The sequence below is a fragment of the Dermacentor andersoni genome, chromosome 4 (genome assembly GCF_023375885.2).
Source record: "Dermacentor andersoni chromosome 4, qqDerAnde1_hic_scaffold, whole genome shotgun sequence".
NCBI lineage: Eukaryota > Metazoa > Arthropoda > Arachnida > Ixodida > Ixodidae > Dermacentor > Dermacentor andersoni.
In genome coordinates, this window is record NC_092817.1 from 158,112,469 (window position 1) to 158,139,661 (window position 27,193).

General features: G+C 47.2%; 1 protein-coding gene across 4 annotated transcripts in view; it reads right to left on the reverse strand.

The window, feature by feature from the left end:
• LOC140217390 (uncharacterized) overlaps positions 1-27,193 on the reverse strand; it is a 77,032-nt gene that overhangs the window by 14,037 nt on the left and 35,802 nt on the right. For 3 of the 4 annotated variants that reach the window (XM_072287965.1, XM_072287963.1, XM_072287964.1), the window contains 2 exons: positions 20,953-21,059; positions 3,075-3,161 (listed from right to left, as the gene is read on the reverse strand). In XM_072287965.1, coding sequence (XP_072144066.1) covers positions 3,075-3,161; positions 20,953-21,059 — 194 coding nt within the window. The remainder of the gene's footprint in view (positions 1-3,074; positions 3,162-20,952; positions 21,060-27,193) is intronic. The other variant, XR_011893945.1, reaches the window with a different exon arrangement.

A 27,193-nucleotide genomic window follows, 5' to 3' on the forward strand; every position in this document is an offset into this window, starting at 1 on the left:
ATGGTGAATTAATACACTAGACCCCGCGACCTTTTAGGAGTCAAACCCTCGAACTTTGGTGTTAATGTAGGCCAATTTAATTATTACACAACTAAATAAAATAGAGTTATTTGATACACTAGATCTTACGGCCTTTGGTGGCAGTCAAAACCTCGACCTCTCGTTTTAATTACTGGGAAGAGAATAAAGCCACAAGTAATTAAGATGGAGTTAATTAATGCACTAGAGCGCACGACATTTGGTAGGAGTCAAGCCGTCGACCTTTGCTGTTAACTAAGGCCAAATTAATTAAGGCACTCGAACCCACGACCATTGTTAGGAGTCAAACCCTCGACCTTTGGCGTTAATTACTGCGAAGTTAGTAAAGGTGCAGGTAATTAAGATAGCGTTAAGGCACTCGATCCCATGGCATTTCATGGGAGTCAAACCCACGCTCTTTCACGTCAGTCAAAGCGTAACTGATTGAGGCACCACTAATTATCACAGAGTTAAAGCACCCCAAGCCACGACATTTGGTAGGAGTCGAACCGACCGCCTATGGCGTTAATTAGTTGGAAGGTAATTAAGTCATTGGTAATTAAGATAAACTTAATGAATGCACTAGAACCCACGCCATTTGATGGGAGAAAAGATGTAATAAGTCAGGCTCTCGAAGTTTGGTATTGTTTCATCATCATCATCATCAGCCTGGTTACGCCCACTGCAGGGCAAAGGCCTCTCCCATACTTCTCCAACAACCCCGGTCATGTACTAATTGCGGCCATGCCGTCCCTGCAAACTTCTTAATCTCATCCGCCCACCTAACTTTCTGCCGCCCCCTGCTACGCTTCCCTTCCCTTGGGATCCAGTCTGTAACCCTTAATGACCATCGGTTATCTTCCCTCCTCATTACATGTCCTGCCCATGCCCATTTCTTTTTCTTGGTATTGTTTAAGGCAAATTTAATTTGGGCACTGCTAAGTATGACGCGAGTTAAGGCATTCGAACCCACGACATTTGGTGGGAGAAAAGATGTAATAAGTAGCAACAACACAGTCTAATGATAATGTCAATAATTTAACGAATGTCTCGTGAGAGCGAAGACTTTCACCTGCGTACTCCTTCGCCTACGATAAAGTGACTGCCAACTTTTTCTTATTATCGATTGTTTACAACTTTCCCGTTTCCTATGTTAGCATTACAATTTTTTTCCAATCACGTGGCCCTGCCCAGTATTCATTCGTCCATTTGAGCCTGTCTAGATCACTGTTTTTAATGAATTTACGTAGACTAGAAATAAAAAATGTAGCTTTTTGTCACTACTTATTAAATATAAGGTTGATAATGTTATATACATTATTATATACATTATATACTTCATTTATATTATTACACTTCCCTAGGACCGCAAGCCTCGACCCTAAAAGCAAGGCTCGTCCTATGCCCCCAGGGTTTTTGTGGAGGTCCCCGTGGTGGGGAACGCAATTATTTGAAGAAAAAGCAGGCAAGCGAGCACAAGATGGTGGTTTTTGGTGTGAGAAAGTGCTGCTGTCCCAGTAAGTGAGATGCTGTCGCACTAAGTTGTAAAAGCGAGCGTGATTATATGATATTCATCACATTGAATCAACCTAGGAATTGCGACGGCCTTATTTTTGCAATTAACAGCATTTGAATAGCGCCTTAGCTTACGACACGGGCAAATTCCGGGTAATGATTATGAAGTAAATTCCAGCCTATCAATTTTAATTCGATCGAGCCATCGGTGCTGCTTGACCTCGCAAGTCATGCCATAGAACCGCAGTTGTTCTTGATATTCTAGGTTGAGCGCAGCTTCTTGCAAGTGGGAGTGGCAGCGCTTTTTCTCTTGCTTAGGTGTAAAACTTCCCAGTTTGGTAGCTTTTACTGATGCAACCACCCATATATGACAAGCAAAATTTTCCACCGGTGTCATCGCGGGGTATCACCGAGACGGTGAACCGCGCATCTGTTTTTGTGATGTCCATGTGGGTTTCACGACAGCCTGGCTTTACCCCGAACTACCACTCTCCTAATTCCATGTGGATCTTTACCTCTTGTGCTGATATCGCTCATCGCTGCTTTGGCTTCCGTGGCAACAACTTCCAGGTATCGGTGTTGGTCAGCTGCTTCGGTTCTTTAACAAAGCATTCGCTGTCCAAGGTGTTACAAGTTATAAGCGACCAGCCGTCCCGTTGTACGGCTTGGAAGGTTACCCACATGCCACGGCTGCTGTAGCTGGCTGCGGACGATATAAATTTCGAAACTCCAGCTTAACATCTTAAACTGTTTGATCGGAATTAATCCTCGTTCCGTCTCTTCCTGCCCCCTTCTTCCTCCTACCTGGGATTGTCCTTGTCTTCGACGGCGACTTTACCAGGCGCAGCACAATGAGGACATGCACGTATCGTTTGTTCTATCGCTTAGTACATACGTTAAGAATACGGCCGGCCGCTCTGCTGCACCAACAAGGACAGTAAAAGTTGCAGTGCTTGCAAGTGTCTTGTGGCTTAACTCGGTCCTCGTGTACAGATGACGGCGTCAACTGTGTTAACTGACACATTTCTGGCCATTTTTCAAGGATAATACCTCACAATTGTTGCCACTCGGTGACGCCTCGGCAGCTCTCATCGTTTTCGCACGTCTGCGCACCATTCAACAGCTGTATGAGCGTGCAATGACGCCGCAAATATAACAACACAGTTTCGTCAGGTACGCACTAGCCGCCCCGACGGATTTACCTATCGCAGCTGATAGCCTGCATGGCGCTGTTTAGAATGCACCGCAGCATAAGCCACGCGTGCTTAAAATCGCTGTTATTACTTTACCCTTCCTGCGAAACTGTAATTCTTAAATAACTGGGCACATTTATCGTATTCCATTTGCGAATGCACAAAGAACCTGCCACTGATTCTTAAAATACACGTTTCAGTTTCGTTTTATGGCCAATTCATCTGAAAGAGGCTGCAACCAATTATTTTTAGCCATATTGTATTATTATTTCGGACGTAGTGAGATTTCAACCCCTTATGTCGCACTGAAGTGATCAAGAAAACTAGCGGTCTCCGTGTTTTTCTTACCGTCATGTTGACCTGGCACCCGGAAGACAAAGCAGCCGCTGATTCCACCTTCGTAGATCAACCTGTATATTCTTATGTCTGGATTGCCTGAAATAAATGTGACAAATTAAGCACACGCACTCGCAAGTTTCATTATCAACGCAATGTACCGTTGTAGATATGGCAGAACTTTACAAAAGATTGCACCAGGCTTACACGCCTTTAAGCACATTGCAGCTTGAAAAAACTCAGGTGCGTGGAATTACCGAAACGTCATATTAGGTTGTAATACGTTTTCTATGACCTATTATTGCGATAGCAATTACGCAGACACTCGATGCGCATTTTGCCCTCGCGAAGATGTTCTGTATAAGGCCCAAAGACAACACTGTCGCCCCACGTCGTGTGCTGTATGTGCGAGTGAAAGCACGCGAGGGAAATCGATGATCGCTGCTTAATATTGCGCGCGCGAGGGAAGAAAACGGAGAACAAATGCGCCCTCTTCCATCGCGCAACATGTCGGGGGGGGGGGGGGTAGTGGGTGGCAGAGAGGGGGGGCGTTGTGCTCCGTCAGCAACTGCGTATTTGGCGATCGGGCATAATCACAATTGAAGATCGAGGCTCAATCTCACGCGCCCTATATGGTGGAAAGCGAAAGCAAGGCGGGAACACGGGAGGGAGGGGTGCGGCTTCGAGTCCGCCAGAATGTGAGTACTTTGCGCGACCGCGCGCGGTTGCGTGCCTCATATCTTGAAAGGAACCTATGACTGCTCATACCTGTGTGCGCGCTGTATTCTCGCCGTTCGCGCGCTGCAGCGATAGACTACACGAAGGTCACTTGGCTCACTGCTGCCGCCGCGCTTGCTCGCACCAGCGTTTTGACAGCGAGTGTCTGCGCTCATCTTGTGTGATGTGTTCATGTTTGTTTGTGCGTTCTCACACCGTGCTTGTCAATTTAGTTAGTAAGCGAATGTTTGCAAGTTCTTACGGTCGATGAAACTACTATTCGTAGGTCGTATACCTGCCAACTAATTTGCTATCGCAATCAATGCTTCGCCTTGCGGTCCGAACTGAGTTTTGTTAGTACATATATTGAAATGCACACTCCTACAATGGGGCTTTATTATAGGGGGAAAATAACAGCACAACCCATTTCGGTTTACATATAAAGCAGTGCATAAAATACCAACAATCAAGAAGGTTTAAAAGTTCTGGAATCAAGATCATATCCTGAAAGTGAAGCAAGGACACCGCCCTCATACTATGGGCACGAAGAGTCATCAAGGTATAGTGGAGTACAGTAAACACCTTCTATTGATTCCTTCATATTTCGGATGGCTAATTTCGCTGTAAAGATCCTAATAAATTAATATCCTTGTTTCACTGGATTTAGGAGGAGAAACCTGAATGCCGTGGTACATGCTTTTAGAGTTTTTGATATCAATACTCAGCCAAATATAATATTTTAGCTAGAAACAAGGAGTTATTATTTTTATATTACTGTAGCATTTACATTCGTAAAGCAAAAGCACTTCAATTGGGAGCAAACTGCAGCCTTCCCAGAACTCTTTCAGTTGTGGAGCCAGGAAAACCGCTTGCTTCACTTCTTCACCAAGCAGTAACGAGCGCTGCCATGCCAGAATATTTTTAAAACCCGCTTGGGGGGGACGCCACCCACGCCCGGCGTTCTTCGGACGTGCCTCGCATGGGCTCCGCGATTTCTTCTCCTGGCTTTGGCATCTCACCCGGTATATCCTCAAGTTTCTGCTACCGAGCACGCGAAGGTGTAAGGACCCTTCTGACACCTCATTTGCCAGGACCCGTCGACCACCGTTTCACCAGAGCCTCATCTTTGACCAACCACGGGGCCACCGAGCTAAGCCCAACGCTCAGCGCAACGCCACCTCGCCCGCAGCGCGCAGCTGCCCCTAGCGTCACACCGGCGTCCGCTGCGCCAGCACTCGCTCCCGTTGCCTCGAAGCCGCCGATATGAAAAGTATAGTCGACGGTACACTCATCTCCCAACAAGAATTTGATGACGACCCCCGCTGGACCCGAATGCTCCAAGCCCACCGAGCGGCACATCCAGAGAAAGCCGTTTCAGCCACGAACGCCCACCTCAAGACCGCCATGGCAACCCCGCCATCGCTGAAGACTCACCGCCTGCGCCGCCACGTCCACCTGCCTCGACTCCCAGCGGAAGACTACAAGATCGTGTTCCGCCCTGCAGGTGGCCTCGACCTCCGTACAACCATCAATGGGGCCTTCGTCGCCTCACTCTGTTCTAGCGCCAGCGTTGAGTACGCCGCCGCCCGTGGCGATGACCGCGTACGCATAAACCCATACAACAACTCTTTCACCGTCAGAACGACCTCGGAACAAAGCACCCGTTAGTACGTGCATACCTCTGAGTTGCGTCTCGCCACTCAGCTGTACCCACTGCGCGCTTATGTGGCCGCACCTGACAACGCCCTCCGCGGCATAATCTACAACGCCGTGGACAATCAAAACCAAGAGGAGATAATCGAGGACCTGCAGGCTATGAATCCCAGCAGCACTTACGCCATCGCCGACGCAAGGCAGATGGGTCGCACCCGGTCCATCCTGATCAATTTCGTAGGCACGAAAGAACTCCCTCGCACCGTGGTGTTCAACTGCGGCATGTTCCCCTGTCACCCCTTCCGCCCCAAGGGTGAAGCTTGTGTCAATCGTTGGAGCCATGGTCACCGCTCCGACGTATGTACCAAGCCCAGGTCCGGACGCTGCCCACGCTGCGGAGCTGTGCACGCGGCTCGGGACCCCCCTGACTGCACTCCTACATGCATCTTGTGCAGCGGCACACATGTCACGGGATCCCGCCCGTGTAAGCTCCGCTTCGAACGGGGAGGTCCCTCCTCACTCACTACCAGTCACAAGTCAACGACATCCAACTCAGCGCAGTCAACACCATCCGCCAAGGACTCCCGTTTATCCCGCCCTCGTCAACGATCCAGCTACCGATTAAGCCAGGACCGCAGCCCCCGCCACCGCTCGGTCTCATTTCCAACGCTACCGGGGCAAGACACCCCATCAACAGCTTCCCAGGTGAGCTGGCGATCGCAGCCTCCCACACTCGACCCAGAAAAAGAGGAGCTCAAAGCTCAAATCGCAGGCCAGAGCAACGAGATTGCCCTACTAAAAGAACAGCTGCAAGCGCTGCTCGCGCGCCCCCACATCCCCACCTCTTCCCCTCACCAAACCCACACTCTATCGCTCTCCCGCCCCCACCGCCACCACCACCCGCCCCTATGTCCGCATCCTCTTCGGCCGCGTCTTCTCGTGCCGCCTCCTCCCCCCGAAGCCCTCCACATAAGAGGCGCTTTTTCTACCGAACCTGCCCCCACCCCGGAGATGGAGGCTGTCATCCGCTACACGGCCTCGTTCCTCGAGGCACATGAACGACGCCTGATGGCCACCATTACAGATCTGCGTACGGACACGCAGACGCAGACCTGGATGGCTCAAATTAACAACCGCGTGACCAAAATTGAGGCCCGCCAGAGTTCCCTCGAGGCCGATCTTGCCCAGATGACCGTTAATGTCTCATCCCTCCTCCACTCATCCTCATCTCCCAAGCACCCTGCACCAGCACCCGGCCTCAAGATGGCCAGACACCCCCCCCCCCCCCCAGCCTTAATTTCTGGCAGTGGAACGGCCGCGGCTTCCGTGCAAAGCGGAACACGCTGCAGCTCCACCTCCAGAACATCCCTCCCTCCGACCTCCCGCTATCATCGCCCTTCAAGAAACCTGCTCCCCAGTAAAACTACGTGACTACACAGCTTTCCACCCTGCTTCCACTTCACCTCCGAACGTTACCACGCTAGTTCATCGCGCCTACATGACAATCGAGCATCCGCTCGACGTTCCGGAGTGCACTCACCTCTTCTTGGAACTCCTTCCCCGGCGGCGGCAAGATGCCAGCCTCTTTGTCCTTAATGTATACAGCCCCCCCGCACACCTGATGCTCCCCTCCTCCTCCTTCTCCGCAACGCCATCTCACGCGCGAGCCGGAACGCGCTCCTAATTCTTGGGGATTTCAACGCTCATCACGTAAGTTGGCGCTGCCCCAAGAACTGCAGGAAGGTCCTGGCACTATGGACCTTCTTGCAGAACGAACAGTTGACCGTCCTTAACGATTTCTCGGAACCCACCCGCATTGGCTCCAGCGTACAACGGAACACTAATCCGGACCTTTCCATCTGCAAAAATATCCCGGACGCGGTGTGGACGAACACCTGGGTCTCTCTCGGTAGCGACCACTATATCCTGTCCGTCTCTTTATCCTTTCCCACCCTATCTTCCTCCCGCAAGCGTCTGGTGCAGGTGGTGGACTGGGATCGCTTCCGCCAGTCGCGGCAACAAGCCTCCACTTCCATCTCAGACCTTTCTCAGTGGACCACCATCTAGCTTCAGGATGTTTCCTCTGCCACCTCCACCGTCCGCACCCCTCCTCACTCCGACACGACTGATAGTCGCCTCCTGCACCTCTGGGAGGCGTATCACTCCCTGCACCGCCGTTGGCTTTCCCAAAAACACAACCGCTCGCGGCGGCTCCGCCTTGCTCGCCTGGCAGTGGTCATAGAGGAGCACTGCTCTTCGCTCACCAGACAGCAGTAGGGCCAGATCTGCGAGCGCATGGCTGGTAACCTCGGGCTGAGGGCCACGTGGGCTCTCCTGCGTGTCCTTCTTGACCCGTCGCACTCCAAGGCCACGCACCGCAGGGACGTGACGCGCCTCCTTCACTCGTCTCCACTCTCTGATTCCGACTTTCTTCTTGCTCCCGAAACACTCTCCCCCTGCCTCTTGGCATATATCTAGTCCGCAGCTGTGGGAGGCTGCTTTGGCCAGCTCGGAGCCGGATGTCCAGCTACGGCTGACGATCAGGGCAGCGGAAGTCGCCGCCAGGCATGATCTGGTGGCCACGACCGGCAGCCTGAAGGCCACCCTCGGAACCGCGGCATCTTATATTTTTTTCTTTTTTGGCCTTCATTAAATAAAGTTCATACCACCATAACCCCCTTGGCAAACAACTCAGCAATTGAATGTCAGAAAATGTCTATCCTCTAAATGCAACAAATTCATTTTCAATATTATCTATTTAAAAGGAACTTCTGCAAAACGGCACAAAATGGAGAAAGGCGTAAAACAACGTAGTGTGGCCTGCTGTTCCAATAGTACATCGTGCATGTAAAACAATGCATGCTTAGGAATAATAATTCTAGATGCATATTTACGCATAACTTCACTATTTTAAGTACATTTATTTGGAATTTCCAGCTTCTCAGTGATAAGGCAAAGCCTAAGTGCTTTCCTCTAATAGTCACGCTGGAATAACCTAACGTTCTTCGGTTTCCGAAAGGCGCTTCACAGAAAAAGTGTTGTTGAGAGATATCTTGCTGCTATAAAAACTCCGGTTAAGCTTCTCAATATTAGTCATTGTGAAGAGACCCCATGTAATGCATGGTGAAGCAGGGTGAGTGCAGATATATCAGGTGTCTTCAATAATATGCCCAGCATTATTATACGTTGCAGCTAAGAAAGTTGAAAACGCAACTTTCTTTTCTTAACTGCCCATTGACATGCATGTTTAGGGCAAGTCGTTAGTGAAGAAAAAAACCATGGCGTACTTAGAGCATAAAGGTTGTTTTTAGTGCAATTTCCATTCTTAGGATACTTCAGGCACTTTCAGGTGGCTATCTATCTATCTATCTATCTATCTATCTATCTATCTATCTATCTATCTATCTATCTATCTATCTATCTATCTATCTATCTATCTGTCTGTCTGTCTGTCTGTCTGTCTGTCTGTCTGTCTGTCTGTCTGTCTGTCTGTCTGTCTGTCTGTCTGTCTGTCTGTCTGTCTGTCTGTCTGTCTGTCTGTCTGTCTGTCTGTCTGTCTGTCTGTCTGTCTGTCTGTCTGTCTGTCTGTCTGTCTATCTATCTATCTATCTATCTATCTATCTATCTATCTATCTATCTATCTATCTATCTATCTATCTATCTATCTATCTATCTATCTATCTATCTATCTATCTATCTATCTATCTGTCTGTCTGTCTGTCTGTCTGTCTGTCTGTCTGTCTGTCTGTCTGTCTGTCTGTCTGTCTGTCTGTCTGTCTGTCTGTCTGTCTGTCTGTCTGTCTGTCTGTCTGTCTGTCTGTCTGTCTGTCTGTCTGTCTGTCTGTCTGTCTGTCTGTCTGTCTGTCTGTCTGTCTGTCTGTCTGTCTGTCTGTCTGTCTGTCTGTCTGTCTGTCTGTCTGTCTGTCTGTCTGTCTGTCTGTCTGTCTGTCTGTCTGTCTGTCTATCTATCTATCTATCTATCTATCTATCTATCTATCTATCTATCTATCTATCTATCTATCTATCTATCTATCTATCTATCTATCTATCTATCTATCTATCTATCTATCTATCTGTCTGTCTGTCTGTCTGTCTGTCTGTCTGTCTGTCTGTCTGTCTGTCTGTCTGTCTGTCTGTCTGTCTGTCTGTCTTCTGTCTGTCTGTCTATCTATCTATCTATCTAATCTATCTATCTATCTATCTATCTATCTATCTATCTATCTATCTATCTATCTATCTATCTATCTATCTGTCTGTCTGTCTGTCTGTCTGTCTGTCTGTCTGTCTGTCTGTCTGTCTGTCTGTCTGTCTGTCTGTCTGTCTGTCTGTCTGTCTGTCTCTGTCTGTCTGTCTGTCTCTGTCTGTCTGTCTGTCTGTCTGTCTGTCTGTCTGTCCCTCTGTCCGTCCGTCTTTCTGTCTGTCTGTCTGTCCCTCTGTCCGTCCGTCTTTCTGTCCGTCCATCTGTCTGTCTGTCTGTCTGTCTGTCTGTCTGTCTGTCTGTCTGTCTGTCTGTCTGTCTGTCTGTCTGTCTGTCTGTCTGTCTGTCTGTCTATCTATCTATCTATCTATCTATCTATCTATCTAACAGGTTTTCTGCCAACCTTCGAAACGAATAGTTGGACCACTTGGGTCAGTGGCTATGTAGCATGTGTAGCTATGACCCGCTCTTCAAGGAACCTCTATCACGGTGACGGATTACTGGGGAGACAGAAAAAGGTAAGTGCCATTAGCTTTGTATCAATTCTGCAATTAATCTCTGCGCGCCGACTTGTAGGACCCGGCTGGTACCAATGGGTATTTGCCACTTTTCAATGAACCTCTCACCATCCTTCACCTGGAGTAGCATGTCAGGTGAACAGCCGGGCTAACATCTCCAGCATGCCATTAAAGATTGTTTCTCTATCAATGAACCTCTTCATTGCCAAATATGGCTATTGGGTATGTATCACAGGGTATGTGTCGCTCTTAAATTGGCAAAGAGCATATTATATTTGTCCGCTGCTTCAGGATAACCGAACGCGCGTCCTGTACATTCAGATAGACTTGCCGGCATCTTATTGACATGAGCGCCATGTGTGGACTTCGCGGCGATGCCGCTGGATAAAGGCGCTTCATAAAGGGGAAGCAAGAGAGTGGAATGAAGCTCCATAAATGCCTGCTACACAACAGGTATCTGCGACGGGAATACGGTGTATCGTTACATTGCTGCAGTGCTGCTCGCAATAGTGTGGACGTCAATGGCGGGATGGGTTCTGCCGGTATTTTTAGTACTCGTGTATACAGCGTGTTTCACGTAATTTGTGCAAAGGTTTAAAAATAAACTGGTTAGCCGCTGCTGAATGAAACCAATGACATATGGCTTGCCTTCATGTGGCGCTCCTTGAATATTTTTATATTCCGCTTAATTGCTTAATTAACTAAAATAAATTATATGAAATTTTTCATGTTCACTTTAATATTCACCTTGCGTTTTAGATGGGGTTAAGAAACGACCGATTTCATCTTCTTAATGGCAATGTACATGCTGCAAGGTGATATTTTTCGACGTTTGAAGAAAGTCCGCGAAATATGAGATAAAACCAATTAACTGCGCTAAGCGCTATCTATTCAAATTGTATGTAACGGACGCAATAGTACACCGTTTTCTTCCAATTTGTAAATTTGAGCATTATGCGCACAGAATTCTTGCATGGAGGCTATCTCGTCAGAAAAAGATTCTCCGATTCTTACGTTACTCCCAAAAGTGAAATATGAGCGCCGCTGTTTAGGCGTTTTGATTTGGCGATATATTGTGGCAAATAGCCTCTGTTTAGGAAGCTTGTTTAGCAGCAGCGGCAGACGAAGCGTTTCAAGCGCTAGCGTCATTTGTTGTTCGGAAAGAAATCGTGAACACGCGAACGCGTAGCTCGCGCGGGGCGCATTCTCAATCGGCGGCTGCACAGGCGAAGTAGCGCATGCGCACTGGTTCCGAAGATTACCCACTACTTTTTTTCCGTGCTCGCCACATACCTCTTTGCCGCCACCGCTCCGCTTTCCTCCTCACCCATTCGCCATATTCTCCTCCCCTTTCCTCCTTATGCTACCACTGCACCCTGCTCCTCCACTTCACTCTTTACGCTCTCTTCACTACCGCGGTCGTTCATTCCCTGCTGCAGTCCGCGTTTGCTTTTTCATCCTTCGCTGTGCTCGTTCGCTCGGGTACGCCGTGGAACGCCAACGCTCAAAGCCTGAATAGGCGCTTAAAAGCTGCCCTCTAAGAAGTGGTAGAGAGAACAATTGAGAAGAAACATTGATATCTGCCCGAGGTAGTGGTCCTTTACCTGCTACTCTGCTCATTTCTGGCCGAACTATTCATATTGTTACGGCACAACCAAGAGCGGAGCCAGTCAGAAGACGATTGGGCGTGTAGATGGGGAATCGGCCTCGACAACCATCTTGTTTATGTGTCGTTGTCTCTCTTGTAACTTTTGTAAATACACCTTTACATATGTGACTTCTGCAAAGTAACAATTTGGTGGAGCTGCGGGGTACCCACGAGAAACAACAAGGGAGCTCCGCAGCGGTCGTCACCTCGGACAGTAGAGCATGATGGGCGAAACAGGGCCCGACATGGCGAGGCCCACATCAATGCTTAAAACCCCGAGTGTTGTGCTGGCTCCGCAGCGGTATCCACCGACTACCTCGGCGTGGAAGACTGTATCACCAGGTATGATCGTATAAGTGCCCACAACAAATGGGATCCGACGATTAGGCTGGCTAACTTGGTCTTCCACCTACAAGGTACGGCGAAGGTGGGGTATGACAGCCACGAGGAAGAGCTTAAGGGCTGGAACATGTGCAAACAAAAGCAGAGCGACTTTTTCGGTCATCGTGCTGGGCGGAAGAGCACCACTAAGAAAGAACTAGCGACCCGCGCCCGGACGTCCACAGAATCATACGTCTCTTGCATCCATGACGTGCTAGCTCTGTGCCGTAAGGTCCACAGCGATATGCTCGAGCCAAAGAAGATTGGACATCTACAGAAGGCCATCGCTGACAATGCTTTCAACCTGCTCATGTGCAAAAACTGTGAAGCAGTACAAGACATCATAAAAAGTGTGAACGCTTTGAGCAGACCACGAGCCACGGCATTTCAACGCGCTTCGCACGTATGCCGAACACAGCTGCGACATTCTCTTGTGGCGACAGGCTAGAAATGCAGCGACCATCATCATCAGATGACCTGACACAGGTGGTGTGGCAAGAACGTGAAACGATGGCTCCTGCTTTGGTCCCACCACAATGAGCCAAACAACTTGCCTACAGCACCTTGGTCTTCCCCACAGACAATGGCGTGCGACGAACTCGATAATAACGAAGTTCATTCTATAAGTTCCGTTGTCGCTTCATAGTTGTTTCACGCTCCAGGTTCATCGACTGGTCCGCCGTATCATTCGCACTACCGAAATCCAGCCGAGTGAGGATCGGCAGACGATCGGCCAATCTGTTTTGCCTGCCGACGTATTGGCCAAGTTGATCACCATTGTAAAATCCGTACTGTCTCCGGCTCTTTGCGAACGCCATTCACAGATATTGTACAGTCGAGCACTGCGAGCGTCGTTACCAGCCTACATTGGTACCAAAACAGCCAAACAATGACGCTTGTGCTCCTTGTAACAGTTCGTCTTTATTCCGACGTCACAAGTCCCGTTCACCACCAGCTCGTCGGCCATCGCCCCTATCGGAGCAGGCTTGTCGACCACCGTCCCCGATGCAGCCCCGACACTCGTCTCCAGAAAACTAAGCGATGCAGCTCCCGGAGGAGACGCCGCATTGACGACTCGACTGCAAAACCCTCTGACCTCATTGCCAAACAAACAAAACATGTTGAACGTTTTAGTCGATGGCAAGTGTCCCAACAGTCATTCACAGTGGCGCGTACGTATCTGTGATGAGTGCCCAATTGCGCCAACACTTGAACAAAGTTCTCAAACCCGCTGCCTCACGCACCCTACGCGTCGCAGATGAAGTTCACTTCCCTTATAGTTAGCGCCGAGGCCGGCGCCTTTAGAGGCGGGGCTTATGTTATGGTGCAACCAAGAGTGGCTCCAGTCAGAAGACGATTTCACTGGTAGAGGCGGAATCGGTCTCCACAGCCATCTTATTTATGTATCGCTGTGTCTCTTGTAAATATTGTAAATAGATCTTTATATGTGACTTCTGCAACATAACAATATCGTGGAGGATTAGCCAGCGAAGCTGTTGATCGCAGACCGAGCAACTATGGCCAAACTTCACCTCCAGAAACAGTTTCCTGAACTCGGAATTCGTGCCGGTGAAACTCGAAGAATGTGGTAACTCACGCTTCTGCCGCTCGGACGTAGACTCGAACGACCCATCTTCTTGCTTACGAGCGGCCTCCAGTGCGCGATCTTCGCCGGTAGCTTGCGCACGACGCCGACTATTAAACTCTCGCATCTACATCTCGCAACAGCTTCGCTGTAAAAATTCACCACCAATTACGATATTCCCTAATGCGAAACTTGAGCCCTGGTCTACACGTGTTTTCATTTTGTGATATATTGGGTGGCGCGGAAAATGCAGCAGGTTGCAAATGGAGAGAAGTGTGGCGCGACTGCCTCAGTAATTGGGAAATAGTGAGGGGCGTGCGCGGGCGGCGCATATGCAAGAATCAGAGCAGCAGCCGCATAGACATCCGCTCACGCAGCACTTTGTTTCCATACACAAGACTCCGGCTACTATGGCGCCATCTCGTAGCCATCGTCGTCACAGAGCCTGTCTTCCATGGCATTACGCTTTTCTTCTCACGCTTTCGGCATACGGTCCTGTTCTGCTTTCCTCCTCGCGCTCTCTTCGCTAACACCGTCTTTCATATGTGCTCTGTATTCGTTTTTTCATCCTTCACTGTGCTCATTTGCTCAGCAAGGAGGACGCCGAGGAAGGACGCCAACGCTCGCCACAGGAACGGGCGCCTCAAAGCTCAACTACAAAAAAAAATTAGGCATGAGTGACTGAAGGGCTAGGCACAGCAAACGGCAACAAGGATCGGCGTTACGTCCCGCTACTCACAGGGTGTTCCAATAATATGCAGAGGCAACAAGTTGTCGTGACTCAGCAAATGAGGGTACTGGCGCTGTGCAGCAGTGACACCACTCCGGCAGCAATCGGTCCTCTCACTACGCTGTTGAGATGAGCGGTGCCACCAGCGGCGGTTGGACGCGTCACACGTCAATGGAGCACGCCATGACAACTGATTCTATCAACACCTAATGAAAAGATTAGATAGATTTAGCTTGGCATGGTATTTGTTCTGGTCAGACCAGTGCATGTATCATGGTGTGGTCTGCTCCCATACACACAGCTACCGCATACATGTGAATTAGGCACATTTCGTTAAGCTACCTTTCTTCGCATCCACGTGGCATATCGACCTTAAAGAATGAGTAATTCCCGCTATGACGTATGGCACGAGGCACAACTACAGAACACACAGTAAGAAGAAGCACACCCTGAGGTTGTCGCTCCACCTCGGTACTTGAAAATGAGTGCGCTTATGTATCATCGTTACTTCGAAGACGACCCGCTACTTGCTCTTGTGGAAACGTATGGACGATTTTGCTAGACAACTGGCCAGACAGCTCGTCGGCATTCCTAAGAGATGTCTGGCTGAGATAACGGCTCTCGCGAAGCTTCCGTTGAATATTTTTATGAGAGTATTTTTTTTTTATTTCCCAACTGGAAATAAAATGGGCCATGGGCTTGTGTATACGTCAGCGTTCTGTTTGATGGGCCTCCTATAAAACCGGTCTCGTGCATTGTTTAAGCGGAAGCTTTAGCTCGGGCCACCGTGGCTCGGGCCTATCTCTGATGCCGGCTGTTCAAATAAATGTAAAGCGCAGCAATGTCTTGATAAGAAAACCGCTGAACCGATTTGCATGAAATTTGCTGCATATAAGAGATGAACTTATATTAGGGACTTCAGCAAATCAAATTTCAATTTAAAGATTACAGGAAATTGTTAAATTTGAACACAATATACAAGAAAGAAGTTTACAAATCCGCCACTCAGCCATGAAAGAAAATAATAGCATTTTTATAAACGGAATTCATTGAAGCTTTAAAATACAAATAAGTTTTTGCATATAGTTACGATTTATGCCAATTTGTTGCAACGTTTGCAATGGTTTTGCAAATACAAATTTCACAAATTAGGGGTATTTAAGGTTTGCGTATGATACATCATTCCTCTCCGCTTTAGATATATTATTAGGTGGGCTTCGCACTATTGCGATATCGATTTCAGTAGCTGAGACACTGAATTGCGCACGTCAAGCTTTGTTTTTCGAAATTCCGCGACTTCTTAAAAATATGTGTAAGAACAGTAGATAGCCGAGATAAAATGGTGCGTCTGAAATCAATATATTTTAACTTATTCTTGTCAATTCAAAATAACTCATCAGATTTTTTATCTGGTTGCTCTGAAAGACGATTGCCGGATTTGCCGTGTATATAGGAACCCTCGAGCAAAACTACCACATAAGTCTGAGTTACAAGTATATGTTGTTGGCATGGTGTGTTCTCCGCTTGGAAAGGAAGAGGCAAAAAGAAAAGGCGAAGGTAGGGATGCTATCCAGAAGGACGTCTGGTTGGTTAAAATCGACTACCTACCTATTTCTGGAATTCTATAAACATAAGGTTAAATAATTTAGAATTTACTATCTCAGTGTGCCCCGAAAAATTGCATAACACTACGCTAGATGGGTGGAGCCTCTAGCCCCCCACTGGCGTCCACGCGCCGTCTTGCTTGTCGGATGATGGCCCTTTGGGCCTCTTCCTCTGAACTGGACAGCACCGCCTCCCATTTTGTCTGCTCTGCAATTTATTGGTTTGTCTTTGGTGTATATGCCGCGCATGCTCATGAGATGTGGTCTACGGTTGGCGTGGCTCCTCACCATGGGCATGTGTCCGTACATGTTTCGGGATGAATTTTATGGAGAACATGAAGGTTGTTATATGTATAGGTTTGCAGCTTTCTCCATATAACCTGTTCTTCCTTACTGAGATTCTTATCTGGGGGTGGTAGTTTGATTCTATTTCCTCAGTGATAGTTTAAAATTGCAGAGTACTTCTGGTCAATTGAGCGTTTTATTCTTCATTAAAGTTGTTGTTCTTGTTCATGTTCTATAACACTACGCTGCAAAGTGCATTGCAGACGCACTGTTCCATAAATATTCTTAATATAGGCTGAAATAGTAATAATATATACCATGAGAATCTAAGGAATGCACAGCCTCTGCGCGACCTTAGAAATCCAGCAAAATTTCAAGCGAAGCTCTTCCTGTCAAGCATGTCAGTAAGAATTTTATTCGCCAGTTATATTAACAGACAGCCTAAATATTTGCCTGCTTATGATTTGGAGAATGTGCACGATGGAGCCCCATTACTTTCTCCTTGAAAACCAGTGGCACGTCTAGTCCTCCAACGATACCTCAGCACATCAGTATAACGTTGGTACAACGCTGCAATTAACCGACACGAATGAAACTTTGCCAGCAGATATGACGCAACGTACGCCATATCGAAAAATATAAAGTCGTTGCCAAGTTCAGTCGAACGAGAAAAATGGGGATGCCCACTACGTTCCTCGGGCTTTATTGCTTTCGATATTGAGTGGATGACTGTACGCTCAGGTAGTCCTTTTCCGGGATATCGCCAAGTGGGAAGCGATATCAGCTGGAAATATTCCAGTGGTAAATGTTTATATTATGCATCACTTGCCTTGCGGATCCTCTGCGTGCTATAGTGTTAAACTTCTGTCCATGTTATAATCATGGCGTGTCGGTAGTTGTTTGTGAAGTGGCTCCTAGCGTTCGATCGTGGCCAAGTCGTTCCATTCTGTAGGTGCTTCGCCAAGTCGGCATGCGGTCGTGGAACAGCATCGGTTCTTGACCACTTGTTTTTTGGCACTTAGAATTTATATCGACGCATGAGGTGCATTCTCACCAATGGCAATGCCCCAGTTTCTAGCTACAGTTTAGAGCTGTGACAGCCTACATATGACGTGAGAAACAACTTGACTGGAAGTATAGAACCACAACGAGACCTGGCAATCCTCACTGCCAGTACAGAACAGCCTGAGTCTTGGTGGCAAGCAGCAAGAACTCGTAATTGGGCTCTCATAATGCATCAAATACGTAGCTATCCAATGTTCCGCTCTTTCGATATGTCAATGCCTCTGCGTTTTTATTAGACAGCTGGCAATAAATGATGTTGCCCGAGGCAACGTAGTTTGTATTTCATAATAATCTGCAGATAGTGCGAAGTACAACACACTCATGAACATGCCTGCACGAAATGGTAGCGCAAGATTAGCCGAACATTAACTGCACCCATAATCCCTATAAAGTAGCCCACAAGCTTTCGGGCGTAGTCTTGCTGGTTCCAGCATATTCTACAGTTTTATATCAATGTTACTAGAGGGTTTTTTTCAGTGCACTGCATACCAGCTACGGCTCTATTACCGGCTTCGTTCGCGAGTTATAGGTGGACAATGAAGCTTTAATACATTTTGAACGAATACTAACTATATCAGCTGTGGAGGTAACCGCCCCACCCCCCTTACACCAAATCGGCTACTCGCTATGTTAATTATAGTGCTCAATACAGTGAAAGTAATGCAAGATGCCTAGACGTTCAGTACTCAGCCGTTCTCCTCAAATATAAGCAACATTGACGAACACACTTCGTTCACACGTGTGAGCCACTGCCTCTGGATGATGAGAGCAAGGTGCAGTTGCAATAGTTAGATGATGCTAGCAGGCGCACCAGAACAGACAGCATTTCGTTTGTTTTATTTACTTACCCTTATTCAATTTAGTGTAACTATACTTTGTACAGCTAATGGGAAATGCTACGAAAATGAAAAATGCAGTTACAAGCAAATCATGATGCTGAGTAATGGTTTCTCTAACTTAAGTTACGCATTGCATCTACTGTAATTACTGCCTTCCATATATAAGTACCAATAATTCTGTAGCGTTTTGTTTTATTTTTTATCACTTATAATTCGCCTTACATAACCCACTTCAGTAGTGCATCGGAATCGTTAGGAGAATGCTTACTATGACTCACAAATTCCGTGTTAATGCTGCCGTGAAAGGGCTGCCCCGAAGAGAAGTAGATTGATGCTTCATAACGACGCTAGCTCATGGCAGCCCGCCAAAGCGAGGGAAACAGCATTCTCATTCTGTGCGTCTCGTTTCGGCGTGACAGATGCGCTCTTCGACGCTTCAGTTTCGGTTCCGCCGGAAAATGTGGTCGGGTTTCATCGCTCGGCCAAAATTACCAGCGACCATTTCTTTGGACATCTCAAAGCGGCTACGAGGTCTTCGTAAGAAGAACTTCAGTTACCCCATTTGACAGGAGCGTCTCCCTCTTCTAGTTAAAAAGTCTATTTTAATTTCTATAAGCACTGCCATAATTATTGTATCTACTCTTCTGAAGGTCTCTACCGCCATAGGAAAAGTAATGCTGAAGGCAGCGAGCAAATATCACATTTCACTGATTTTCGAAAATTTTCAGACACCTTTCTGTAAACACCCGGTAGAGGCATGACTCGATAATGGCAATAGGCAATGAAATGAAGATAAGTGAAGGAATTATCTGTCGAAATTTAGACAAAGAAAATAATGAAGAAACGAAAAATAAAGTGAGCGAAAACAACTCGTCATTGGTGGGAATGGAAGCCACAACTTTCGCGTTATGCGTAAGTAGTAGTGCTAGTGCACGGATACACACACTGCAGATAGTGGATGGGCAAAACGGCGCCGCGATGGCTCATTTGGCAAAAGCATTCTTACTCATTGTGCAAAGATTTGCGTTTGTATACCACCTGTGCGCAGCTGATTTTCATCAACTTTCATTTTCATTTCTCATTTCTTTTAGTTCCAGTAAGGACTACAAATAATTACTTCTCTGCTGTACTTCATGCCATTGCTTGTTGCTAATGCAATACAAACAGAAAATCGACTGTTCGAAAATGAGGACAAGCATCAACTACCACATTCGAGTCTTTCCTGTAGCTTCACCATTAACACTTCCTGTATAAAAACACGTCAACGTCGAAGACCAGTCCATTGACGCTGCATTTAACTATAAAGCAGGAGCTACAGGCTTTATCATTAGCGTCCATCGTAACTTTCGTGACAAGAAATAGGTCTAGACAGGTTTTAGGTCAGACAGGACTGAAAGCTGCATAATAAACCCTCTAAGGCAAGTGTGAAGGAATTTTCCTATATCACGTAGTGGTCTACACAGATGTGCCGCAACCCATCTAGAAAATCGAGCCTACTAAACTGCCACTTGCACATCGCCAAAGACATTCACTTATAGTAAACACACTCTCACAGCATAGCTGTATTTGATTCGATGCAGTGGCGGTGATCGGCATGTGGCAGCTCTGCTGCCTATTTGAGACATAATTATGTTAAAGGGCAATATTCTCGATTTTATCGCTCGCCGTCAGCCTTCTTTGTTTCGCGTACTAGCTACTTGAAGTGTTCCCATAGTGCATCCAGATTGAGTGCGCTGTCACTTCAGCGGCCTTTCCTTCACCGAGGGCAGACCGCAACGGGGGCCCTCAAGACTGCGCCCATCGCTTCGCCACAGCGGGGCAAATAGGCAATCGACACCAAACCTGCAGCATTTCATAGCTTCAGGTAGATTGCGGGCTTTAAGTTTCTTTTTTTTTTTTTTTGTAGGACTGTACCCGGGCATTTGGTACACAATGTAGCGTGGACCAATTCCAACGTCCCTGTCCGAAAACTGTTGAGCCACCAACATGCTTGAACTGAGATAACTCGCTTTCACTTTGCTAGCCCTGCCGGTCTCCGCCTCGCCAAATAAGATGATCACAGGGTCCTGCTCTACGGGTATTTGGCCACATTTGACAAGGCAAAACCTCCCGCTTCAATGGGAAGATATTTCATTTGAACGTTATTTTTGTGTTCTTCGAAGAGCAGCAACGGGTGAATCAGTTGGCAACAGTTTCTAAAATGGACCTTACTACCACCACACTCTCATCGTTTCATAAACATTTCGAGCAGTTGTTCTAAAAAAAAATTGGGAAATGACGTTTTTGAGCCCGCTAATAATGCTCCGATAACAAGAGTTTCGCTTTATTGAACCCTTCTTTTTTTCGAGACTTTTATCTAACATGCGACTGTATGCCAGCTCTTGAAATATTTAAAAGGTGCTGCCTAAAATATCCTCCTAATATGGCTACTGTCAATCGCAATTGCTTATTATTCTTCCTAATATGTCATGTATTGATAAGGTTGCATTGGTCCGAACAGTGAAAAAACGATCACATGTGACACAAGCCACCTTTTAGTGTTACAGTTTTGGCGAAAATTAAACAGCGTCAATTTATGTATACTTCAGTTTTTCTGCAGTATTAAAGGTTTACGCAACAAAGGAAAAGTTCAAATTGTTTTTCTCGAAGACAGCGGACAAAAAATACCTGGTGACTTCAGCACCGAGATGCTGTTGGGAGCTGTGCGATCCTTGTGAGGTCCGTAGTAAAGATCTTTTTCCTTGATGTAAGTTGCAGTGTGCGGCACATGTTTCCTGGACATTTGATAAACACATTACAATATTACTTATATCACCAACAGGTTAAGTTCTGATAAAACTGACAGAGCATTTCCTACATTGCATTATAGTGAATTTTTGGCCAAGTTGTCGTACGTGATGAGTGTAGTTAATTGCTCCACCTTTTACCGCAGCATCTGAATAATAGGATGTATAATGTTACGACGTCATATATAAAACATATCAAATAATGCAATGGCATAGTAAACAATGCGCAGGTAATCTAAGCTGACTTACTTGTGCCAGTAATATATTATTGTGAAAATTTATTAGTTCATTTGTAATGGACAATTTCTTACAACTATTAATATCACTGTAAGCTACATGTTAGAACTGTATAGTATGTATTGTGTGAATCTCCTCACAACTAGAGCCAGCCTTCTTGTAGGAGAAAACTACATAACCGTACTATGCGTTTCTATGTATCATAAAGAAGGCTCGGTGCTTTTTCGAGCGATACCTTTTAGTTTCACGTGGTGCTTAGCCGCCTTGTACATGCGCGGGGCAAGGCGACTAAAGGGGACTCGTGTTTTTTTTATATGGGAGCGGACGTATCTATTCTACAATTCGCTTTTGCCTGCCGCGTTCTGACAGCATTGCTACAACCACGCCTGCCACCAAACTAGGCTCCTAGGTGCCGCCACTGTTTATCAGTTTTTGTACGTGGTCACAATATGATAGCAGAGGTAGCTTAAAATGTTCTACGAATATTGTATGTCAATAAAGTTGCTATGAGTTCACGAATAAAGGTACTGTTTTTTCTGGCTTCCATTAGGCCATACCAATCACTATCATTCATCATGCCAGAAGAGTTTCTTCGCGCAGCTTCGAAATCGAAGTGACATCTCGCTCCTTAATTCCATCTAATATGTCTACTCCAGTCTCGTTAAAAGGAAAGAACGCATTTTTGCTGGTAATTCAATCTACTGGGGAAAATTTAAGGGTCTCCTTTTCAAACCTTTGCCGAGTACTTTTGGGCACAAATATTTGCTATATCTTTTCAATCCGTCTGAAATGATGCGATGTGAACTGTTTTGCAAGCAGCCGTCTTCTCACACTGCTTCGTTTTCTGATAACCGTTACAATAAGGGCCAAATTGTTTTTGTTAGTCCAACAAGGAAGTGTATAACGGGGCCGTCTGTGCGACGAAAGGATTAACAGAATAGTAGAGACCGTAGTATGTCGGCCTGTAGAGCTCGAAAAGCACTACAAAAATCTTCCTTGGGCATACCGCACCGGAAACCTTTTACCCCATGGCACACCTAGTAGACATATCTGGGGTCTGCATATTTTTCGCTCCGTCAACTTATATTAAACGGAAAGCTAAATTGGTTTTTGCACAAAAAGATACTGGGCTGTACAATACAGCAAGGAACTTGCTTCCCGTCGCATCAATCTGATTTTACTAAAGACTCCGTAAAACATTTATTTTTAATGCGAGAGCGTTATATATCATATTTCCGTTACGTTTCCGTATTTATTTAGGTTTGTTTATATGCCACACCTTGCTATCTAACATTTCGTTATATGCAGGTCATATTGCCACACGGGTGTATAACCCAGGGTGCTCATACCTTGCTTTACACTCTCAAAACCGTATTCCTCAGAATCTTGAGAATGTCAGCCACAAAAAAAAATAGGAAAAACAGAAGACTGATGCAACAAAAAACCAATAGCGCATGCTTTTTATATTGTCATCCCAGACTTCAATATGAAATGCGTGGAGCAATAACGGAAACCTGAAAATGATGTATTTTCTTGGTGTGTTTGCTCACTACATCCAGGATCAGCACACGCAAGAGGCCACATTTCTACCCGAATGCTCACCTTCGTGTATAGCGTTCGCCGCCAGCGGTTCCCAGTAAATATTACGGTAAGATTAGCTGCACTTGCCGGGAGTCGTGAGAAGCAATGATGAATCTTTGAATTACATCGCGTTACACACCTAATAGTAAAGATTAAGCATCCTCCTTTTTATACGCATTGGAAGAGATCTTGTGTCAACCATAAGAGCTATGCCTACATTAGTACACCTACTGGCAGAGCCACCCTTATTAGGCAGACCCTAAGGGTAGTGCCAGATTCAATGGAGTACCTTACCTGCCGGGAACGGTGTTGTCACTACTGGCACGAAGCCAAGATGGCTAACAATGGGCGCGCTGATGCCCACATACAGGCGTTCCACTAGCGGATGTGACACCACGAAGAAAAAAGGAATAAAAACTACTCCCTGATTTACTTCCAAAAACACCTTTAGTACGATACTAGTGAAGGAAGGATGAGACTCCTAGGTCGGAAGGCAAAGACAAAAAAAATCCGCGGATACTTGCGAAAGCGAGGAGGACGGAGGCTCAGCGCTCTGGCTGCCCGCTGTGGGGGACGTAAGCACAGCGTCGCCTCGAGATGCCTTTCGCTCACTGTAGCCTAGCTGTTTCAGTTTTGTGCCCTCTGACAGCCGAAATTTGTCGGCCCACGGTTCCGCTGCTAATCGCATACTTCCACATACGAAAATATATGTGTCGCACGAAGCGCTCGCTTCAATTTGCGAATTTCGATAAGCCCACCGAAACAGAATGTATAAAGTTAACGAATGAATTTTTCTTCGTTGCCGAAGATTTACCACGTATCAGCCATCACCACTTGGGCGCCACCACTATCTGCATGCCTCCGAAAAGAACATCCCTTTATGTCAAAACGGCTATTTTTAAATATCACTCAGTCTTGATATAAACACCTGGTAAGACCCCCATAGGACCTCATGTAGAGCTATGAAGCTCACCGTGTCGCGCGTTACAGACAGATGGGCGGGTGGACCGACATATTCCCGAGGGAAGTAGACCTATAATGAAAACGCATGAAAGAGCTTAGACTCGCACATCGAAAGAAAGATGGTGAACAGATGGCAGGGTTCAGAAAAGAGCATGGTAGCATGAACCATGATACTACCCGCGTGTCTTCCACAATGTTCTGCAGTATTTGCGTTGCGCATACATGCAATTCGATTTCACAAGGTTCGGTGACAGAAATCGGATGGAACCATGGATAACATTCCAGAAACTTCCCATACATGCAGGCGCGTCCTGCGCTGTGCGTTAACATTTGTTAGGCGGTGACAAGCGGTCGCACGGAAATCGGTCACCCCCGTCTTAAAAAGCAGCGACCCGATGCTGCAAACAAACCAAAGTAATAAACAATAACACCCGTAGCAAAGAGAAAAAATAATGAAGTTCTTCAGCATGCGTAAAAGGCTTAAAACACACCACGTGGACCACTTAAGATCGTGCACGGCGCCGCTATGAATGTGAAATGCCGTGTGGCACGACCTCATAGTCCAGTTCGCCAATACGTCGGATGATCTTGTATGGTCCGAAATAGCATCGCAATAGTTTCTCACTGAGTCCTCATCGGCGTATAGGGGTCCAAATTCAAACACGATCGCTAGGCTGGTACTCGACGTAGTGTCGTCGGAGGTTGTAGTGTCGGATGTCTGTACGCTGCTGGTTATTGATCCGTAGGCGGGCGAGCTCGGGCTTTTTCGGCACACTGGAGATAGGTAGCGACATCAAGATTTTCTTTGTCGGTTACGTGTGGCAGCATTGCGTCGGGAGTCGTCGTCGGGTTTCTTCCGTAAACCAGCTTGAATGGCGTGATCTGTGTTTGTTGCACCGCCGTGTTGTAAGCAAAGGTTACGTACCGCAGGACCGCGTCCCACGTCTTGTGTTCGACGTCGACGTACAATGCTAGCATGTCGGTAAGCGTCTTGTTCAGGCGCTCCGTGAGACCATTAGTCTGCGGGTTGCACGCAGTTGTCCTCCCGTGGTTTGTCTGGCTGTATTGCTGAAAGGCTTGGGTGAGCTCTGCTGTAAAGGCCGTTCCTCTGTCGGTGATGGGGACGTCAGGGGCACCATGTTCCAGCAGAATCTTCTCGACAAAAAATTTCGCCACTTCCGCTGCGCTGCCTTTCGGCAGAGCTGTAGTTTCACTCAAACGGGTGAGATAGTCCGTCGCCGCGATGACCCAATTATTTCCGGATGTCGATATCGGAAACGGTCGCAGCAAATCCATCCCGATCTGCTGAAATCGTCGGCAAGGAGGTTCGATCGGCTGTAGTAATTCTGCTGGCCTTGTCGGTGGTGTCTTGCGTCGTTGGCAGTCTCGGCATGTCTTGACGTAACGGGCGATGACGGTGGTTCGACGCGGCCAGTAATGCCTTTCTCTGTATCCTCGAGAGCATCCGGGAGAATTCGAGGTGCCGAGTGGTTGAATCGTCATGTAGGGCGTGCAGTACTTCTGGACTCAGCGCTGACGGAACAACAAGGTAGTTGGCGCGGACATGTGCGAAGTTCTTCTTCACGAGCAGGTTGTTTTGTAGCCTGAACGAAGACAATACGCGCTAAAATGCCCTAGGGACAACATCGGTGTTCCTTCCAAATACTCGACGATACCTTTTAGCTTCGGGTCTGTTCGTTGCTGTTTAATGAAGTTTTCCGAGCTTATATTCCAAGGAAGGCGTCGTCGTCCTCGTCGTCTTGCGGTGGGTGATCGATGGGGGCGCGTGATAGGCAGTCGGCGTCAAAGTGTTTTCTTCCGCACTTGTAGATTACCGTGACGTGATATTCTTGCAGTCTGAGGCTCCACCGCGCAAGCCATCCAGAAGGTTTCTTTAAGTTAGCTAGCCAACAAGACGCGTGATGGTCGCTGACGGCTTTGAATGGCCTGCCATATAGGTAAGGGCCCAATTTCGCTGTAGCCCAAATGATGGCGAGGCATTCCTTTTCAGTGGTAGAATAATTGCCTTCCGCTTTTGACAGTGACCGGCTAGTATAAGATATCACCAGTTCAAATCCGCCTCTCCTCTGGACTAGGACGCCACCTAGTCCTAAGCTACTGGCGTCAGTGTGGATTTCGGTATCGGCGTCCTCGTCAAAGTGTGCATGTACCGGCGGCGACAGCACGCGTCGTTTGAGTTCTTGAAATGCGTTGGCCTGTGGCATTGCCCACTTGAACTTGACATCACATTTGGTTAGATGTGTTAGCGCCTCCGCGATGCGTGAAAAGTCCCTGACAAAGTGCCTATAGTAGGCACACATGCCATGGAATCGACGGACTCCCTGCTTGTCGATGGGCTGCGGATACTTTGCGACGGCAGCTGTCTTCTTCCGATCGCGGCGCGCACCAGATTTGCTAATTACGTGGCATAGGATCAAAAGCTCATCGTAAGCGAAGCGGCACTTTTCCGGCTTCAGAGTGAGCTCTCATTACTCGATGGCTTCTATTATTGTCGCAAGCAGCCTAAGGTGATCGTTGAAATTTCTGGCGAAGACAACGACGTCGTCCAAATAAACAAGACACGTCTGCCACTTCAACCCTGCTAACACCGTGTCCATGACGCGCTGTAATGTTGCAGGTGCCGAGCACAGTCGGAATGGCATGACCTTGAGCTCATAGAGGCCGTCTGGCCTGATCAAGGCGGTCTTCTCGCGATCTCTCCTGTCGGCTTCTATTTGCCAGTAGCCAGACTTGAGGTTCATCGATGAGACGTATTTATCGTTGCAGAGCCGATCCAATGCCTCATCTATCCGTGGAAGGGGGTATACGTCATTCTTCGTGATCTTGTTCCGACGACGGTAATCGACTCAGAACCGTAGGCTTCCGTCCTTTTTCTTCAACAAAACTACAGAAAATGCCCACGAGCTTTTCGACGGTTGGATAATGTCTTCGCGCAGGATTTCGTCGACTTGTTGCCTAATAGCGTCAGGTTCTCGCTTCAAAACTCGGTAAGAGCTCTGGCGGTGTGGTCGAGCACACTCTTCAGTCATTATGCGATGCTTTGCGACTGGCGTTTGTCGAATCCTCGAAGACCTTGAAAAACGCTCTTTATATCGTCGAAGACTTCTGAGCTGCTGCTGCTTACTCATGGGGAGAGCTGAATTTATTTCGAAGACTGGTTCGGGAACTATAGCAGCGTTTACATGAATACGACAGAACCGTATCGTATCAACTATCAAGCGTATCGCATCTCGTGTAAACGAGGTAATTCGCTAGTAAGGCGCATCGCATTCAATATGCCAAACAAGGGTAGTTTGAGATGGAGAATGCGCATTTCAGCG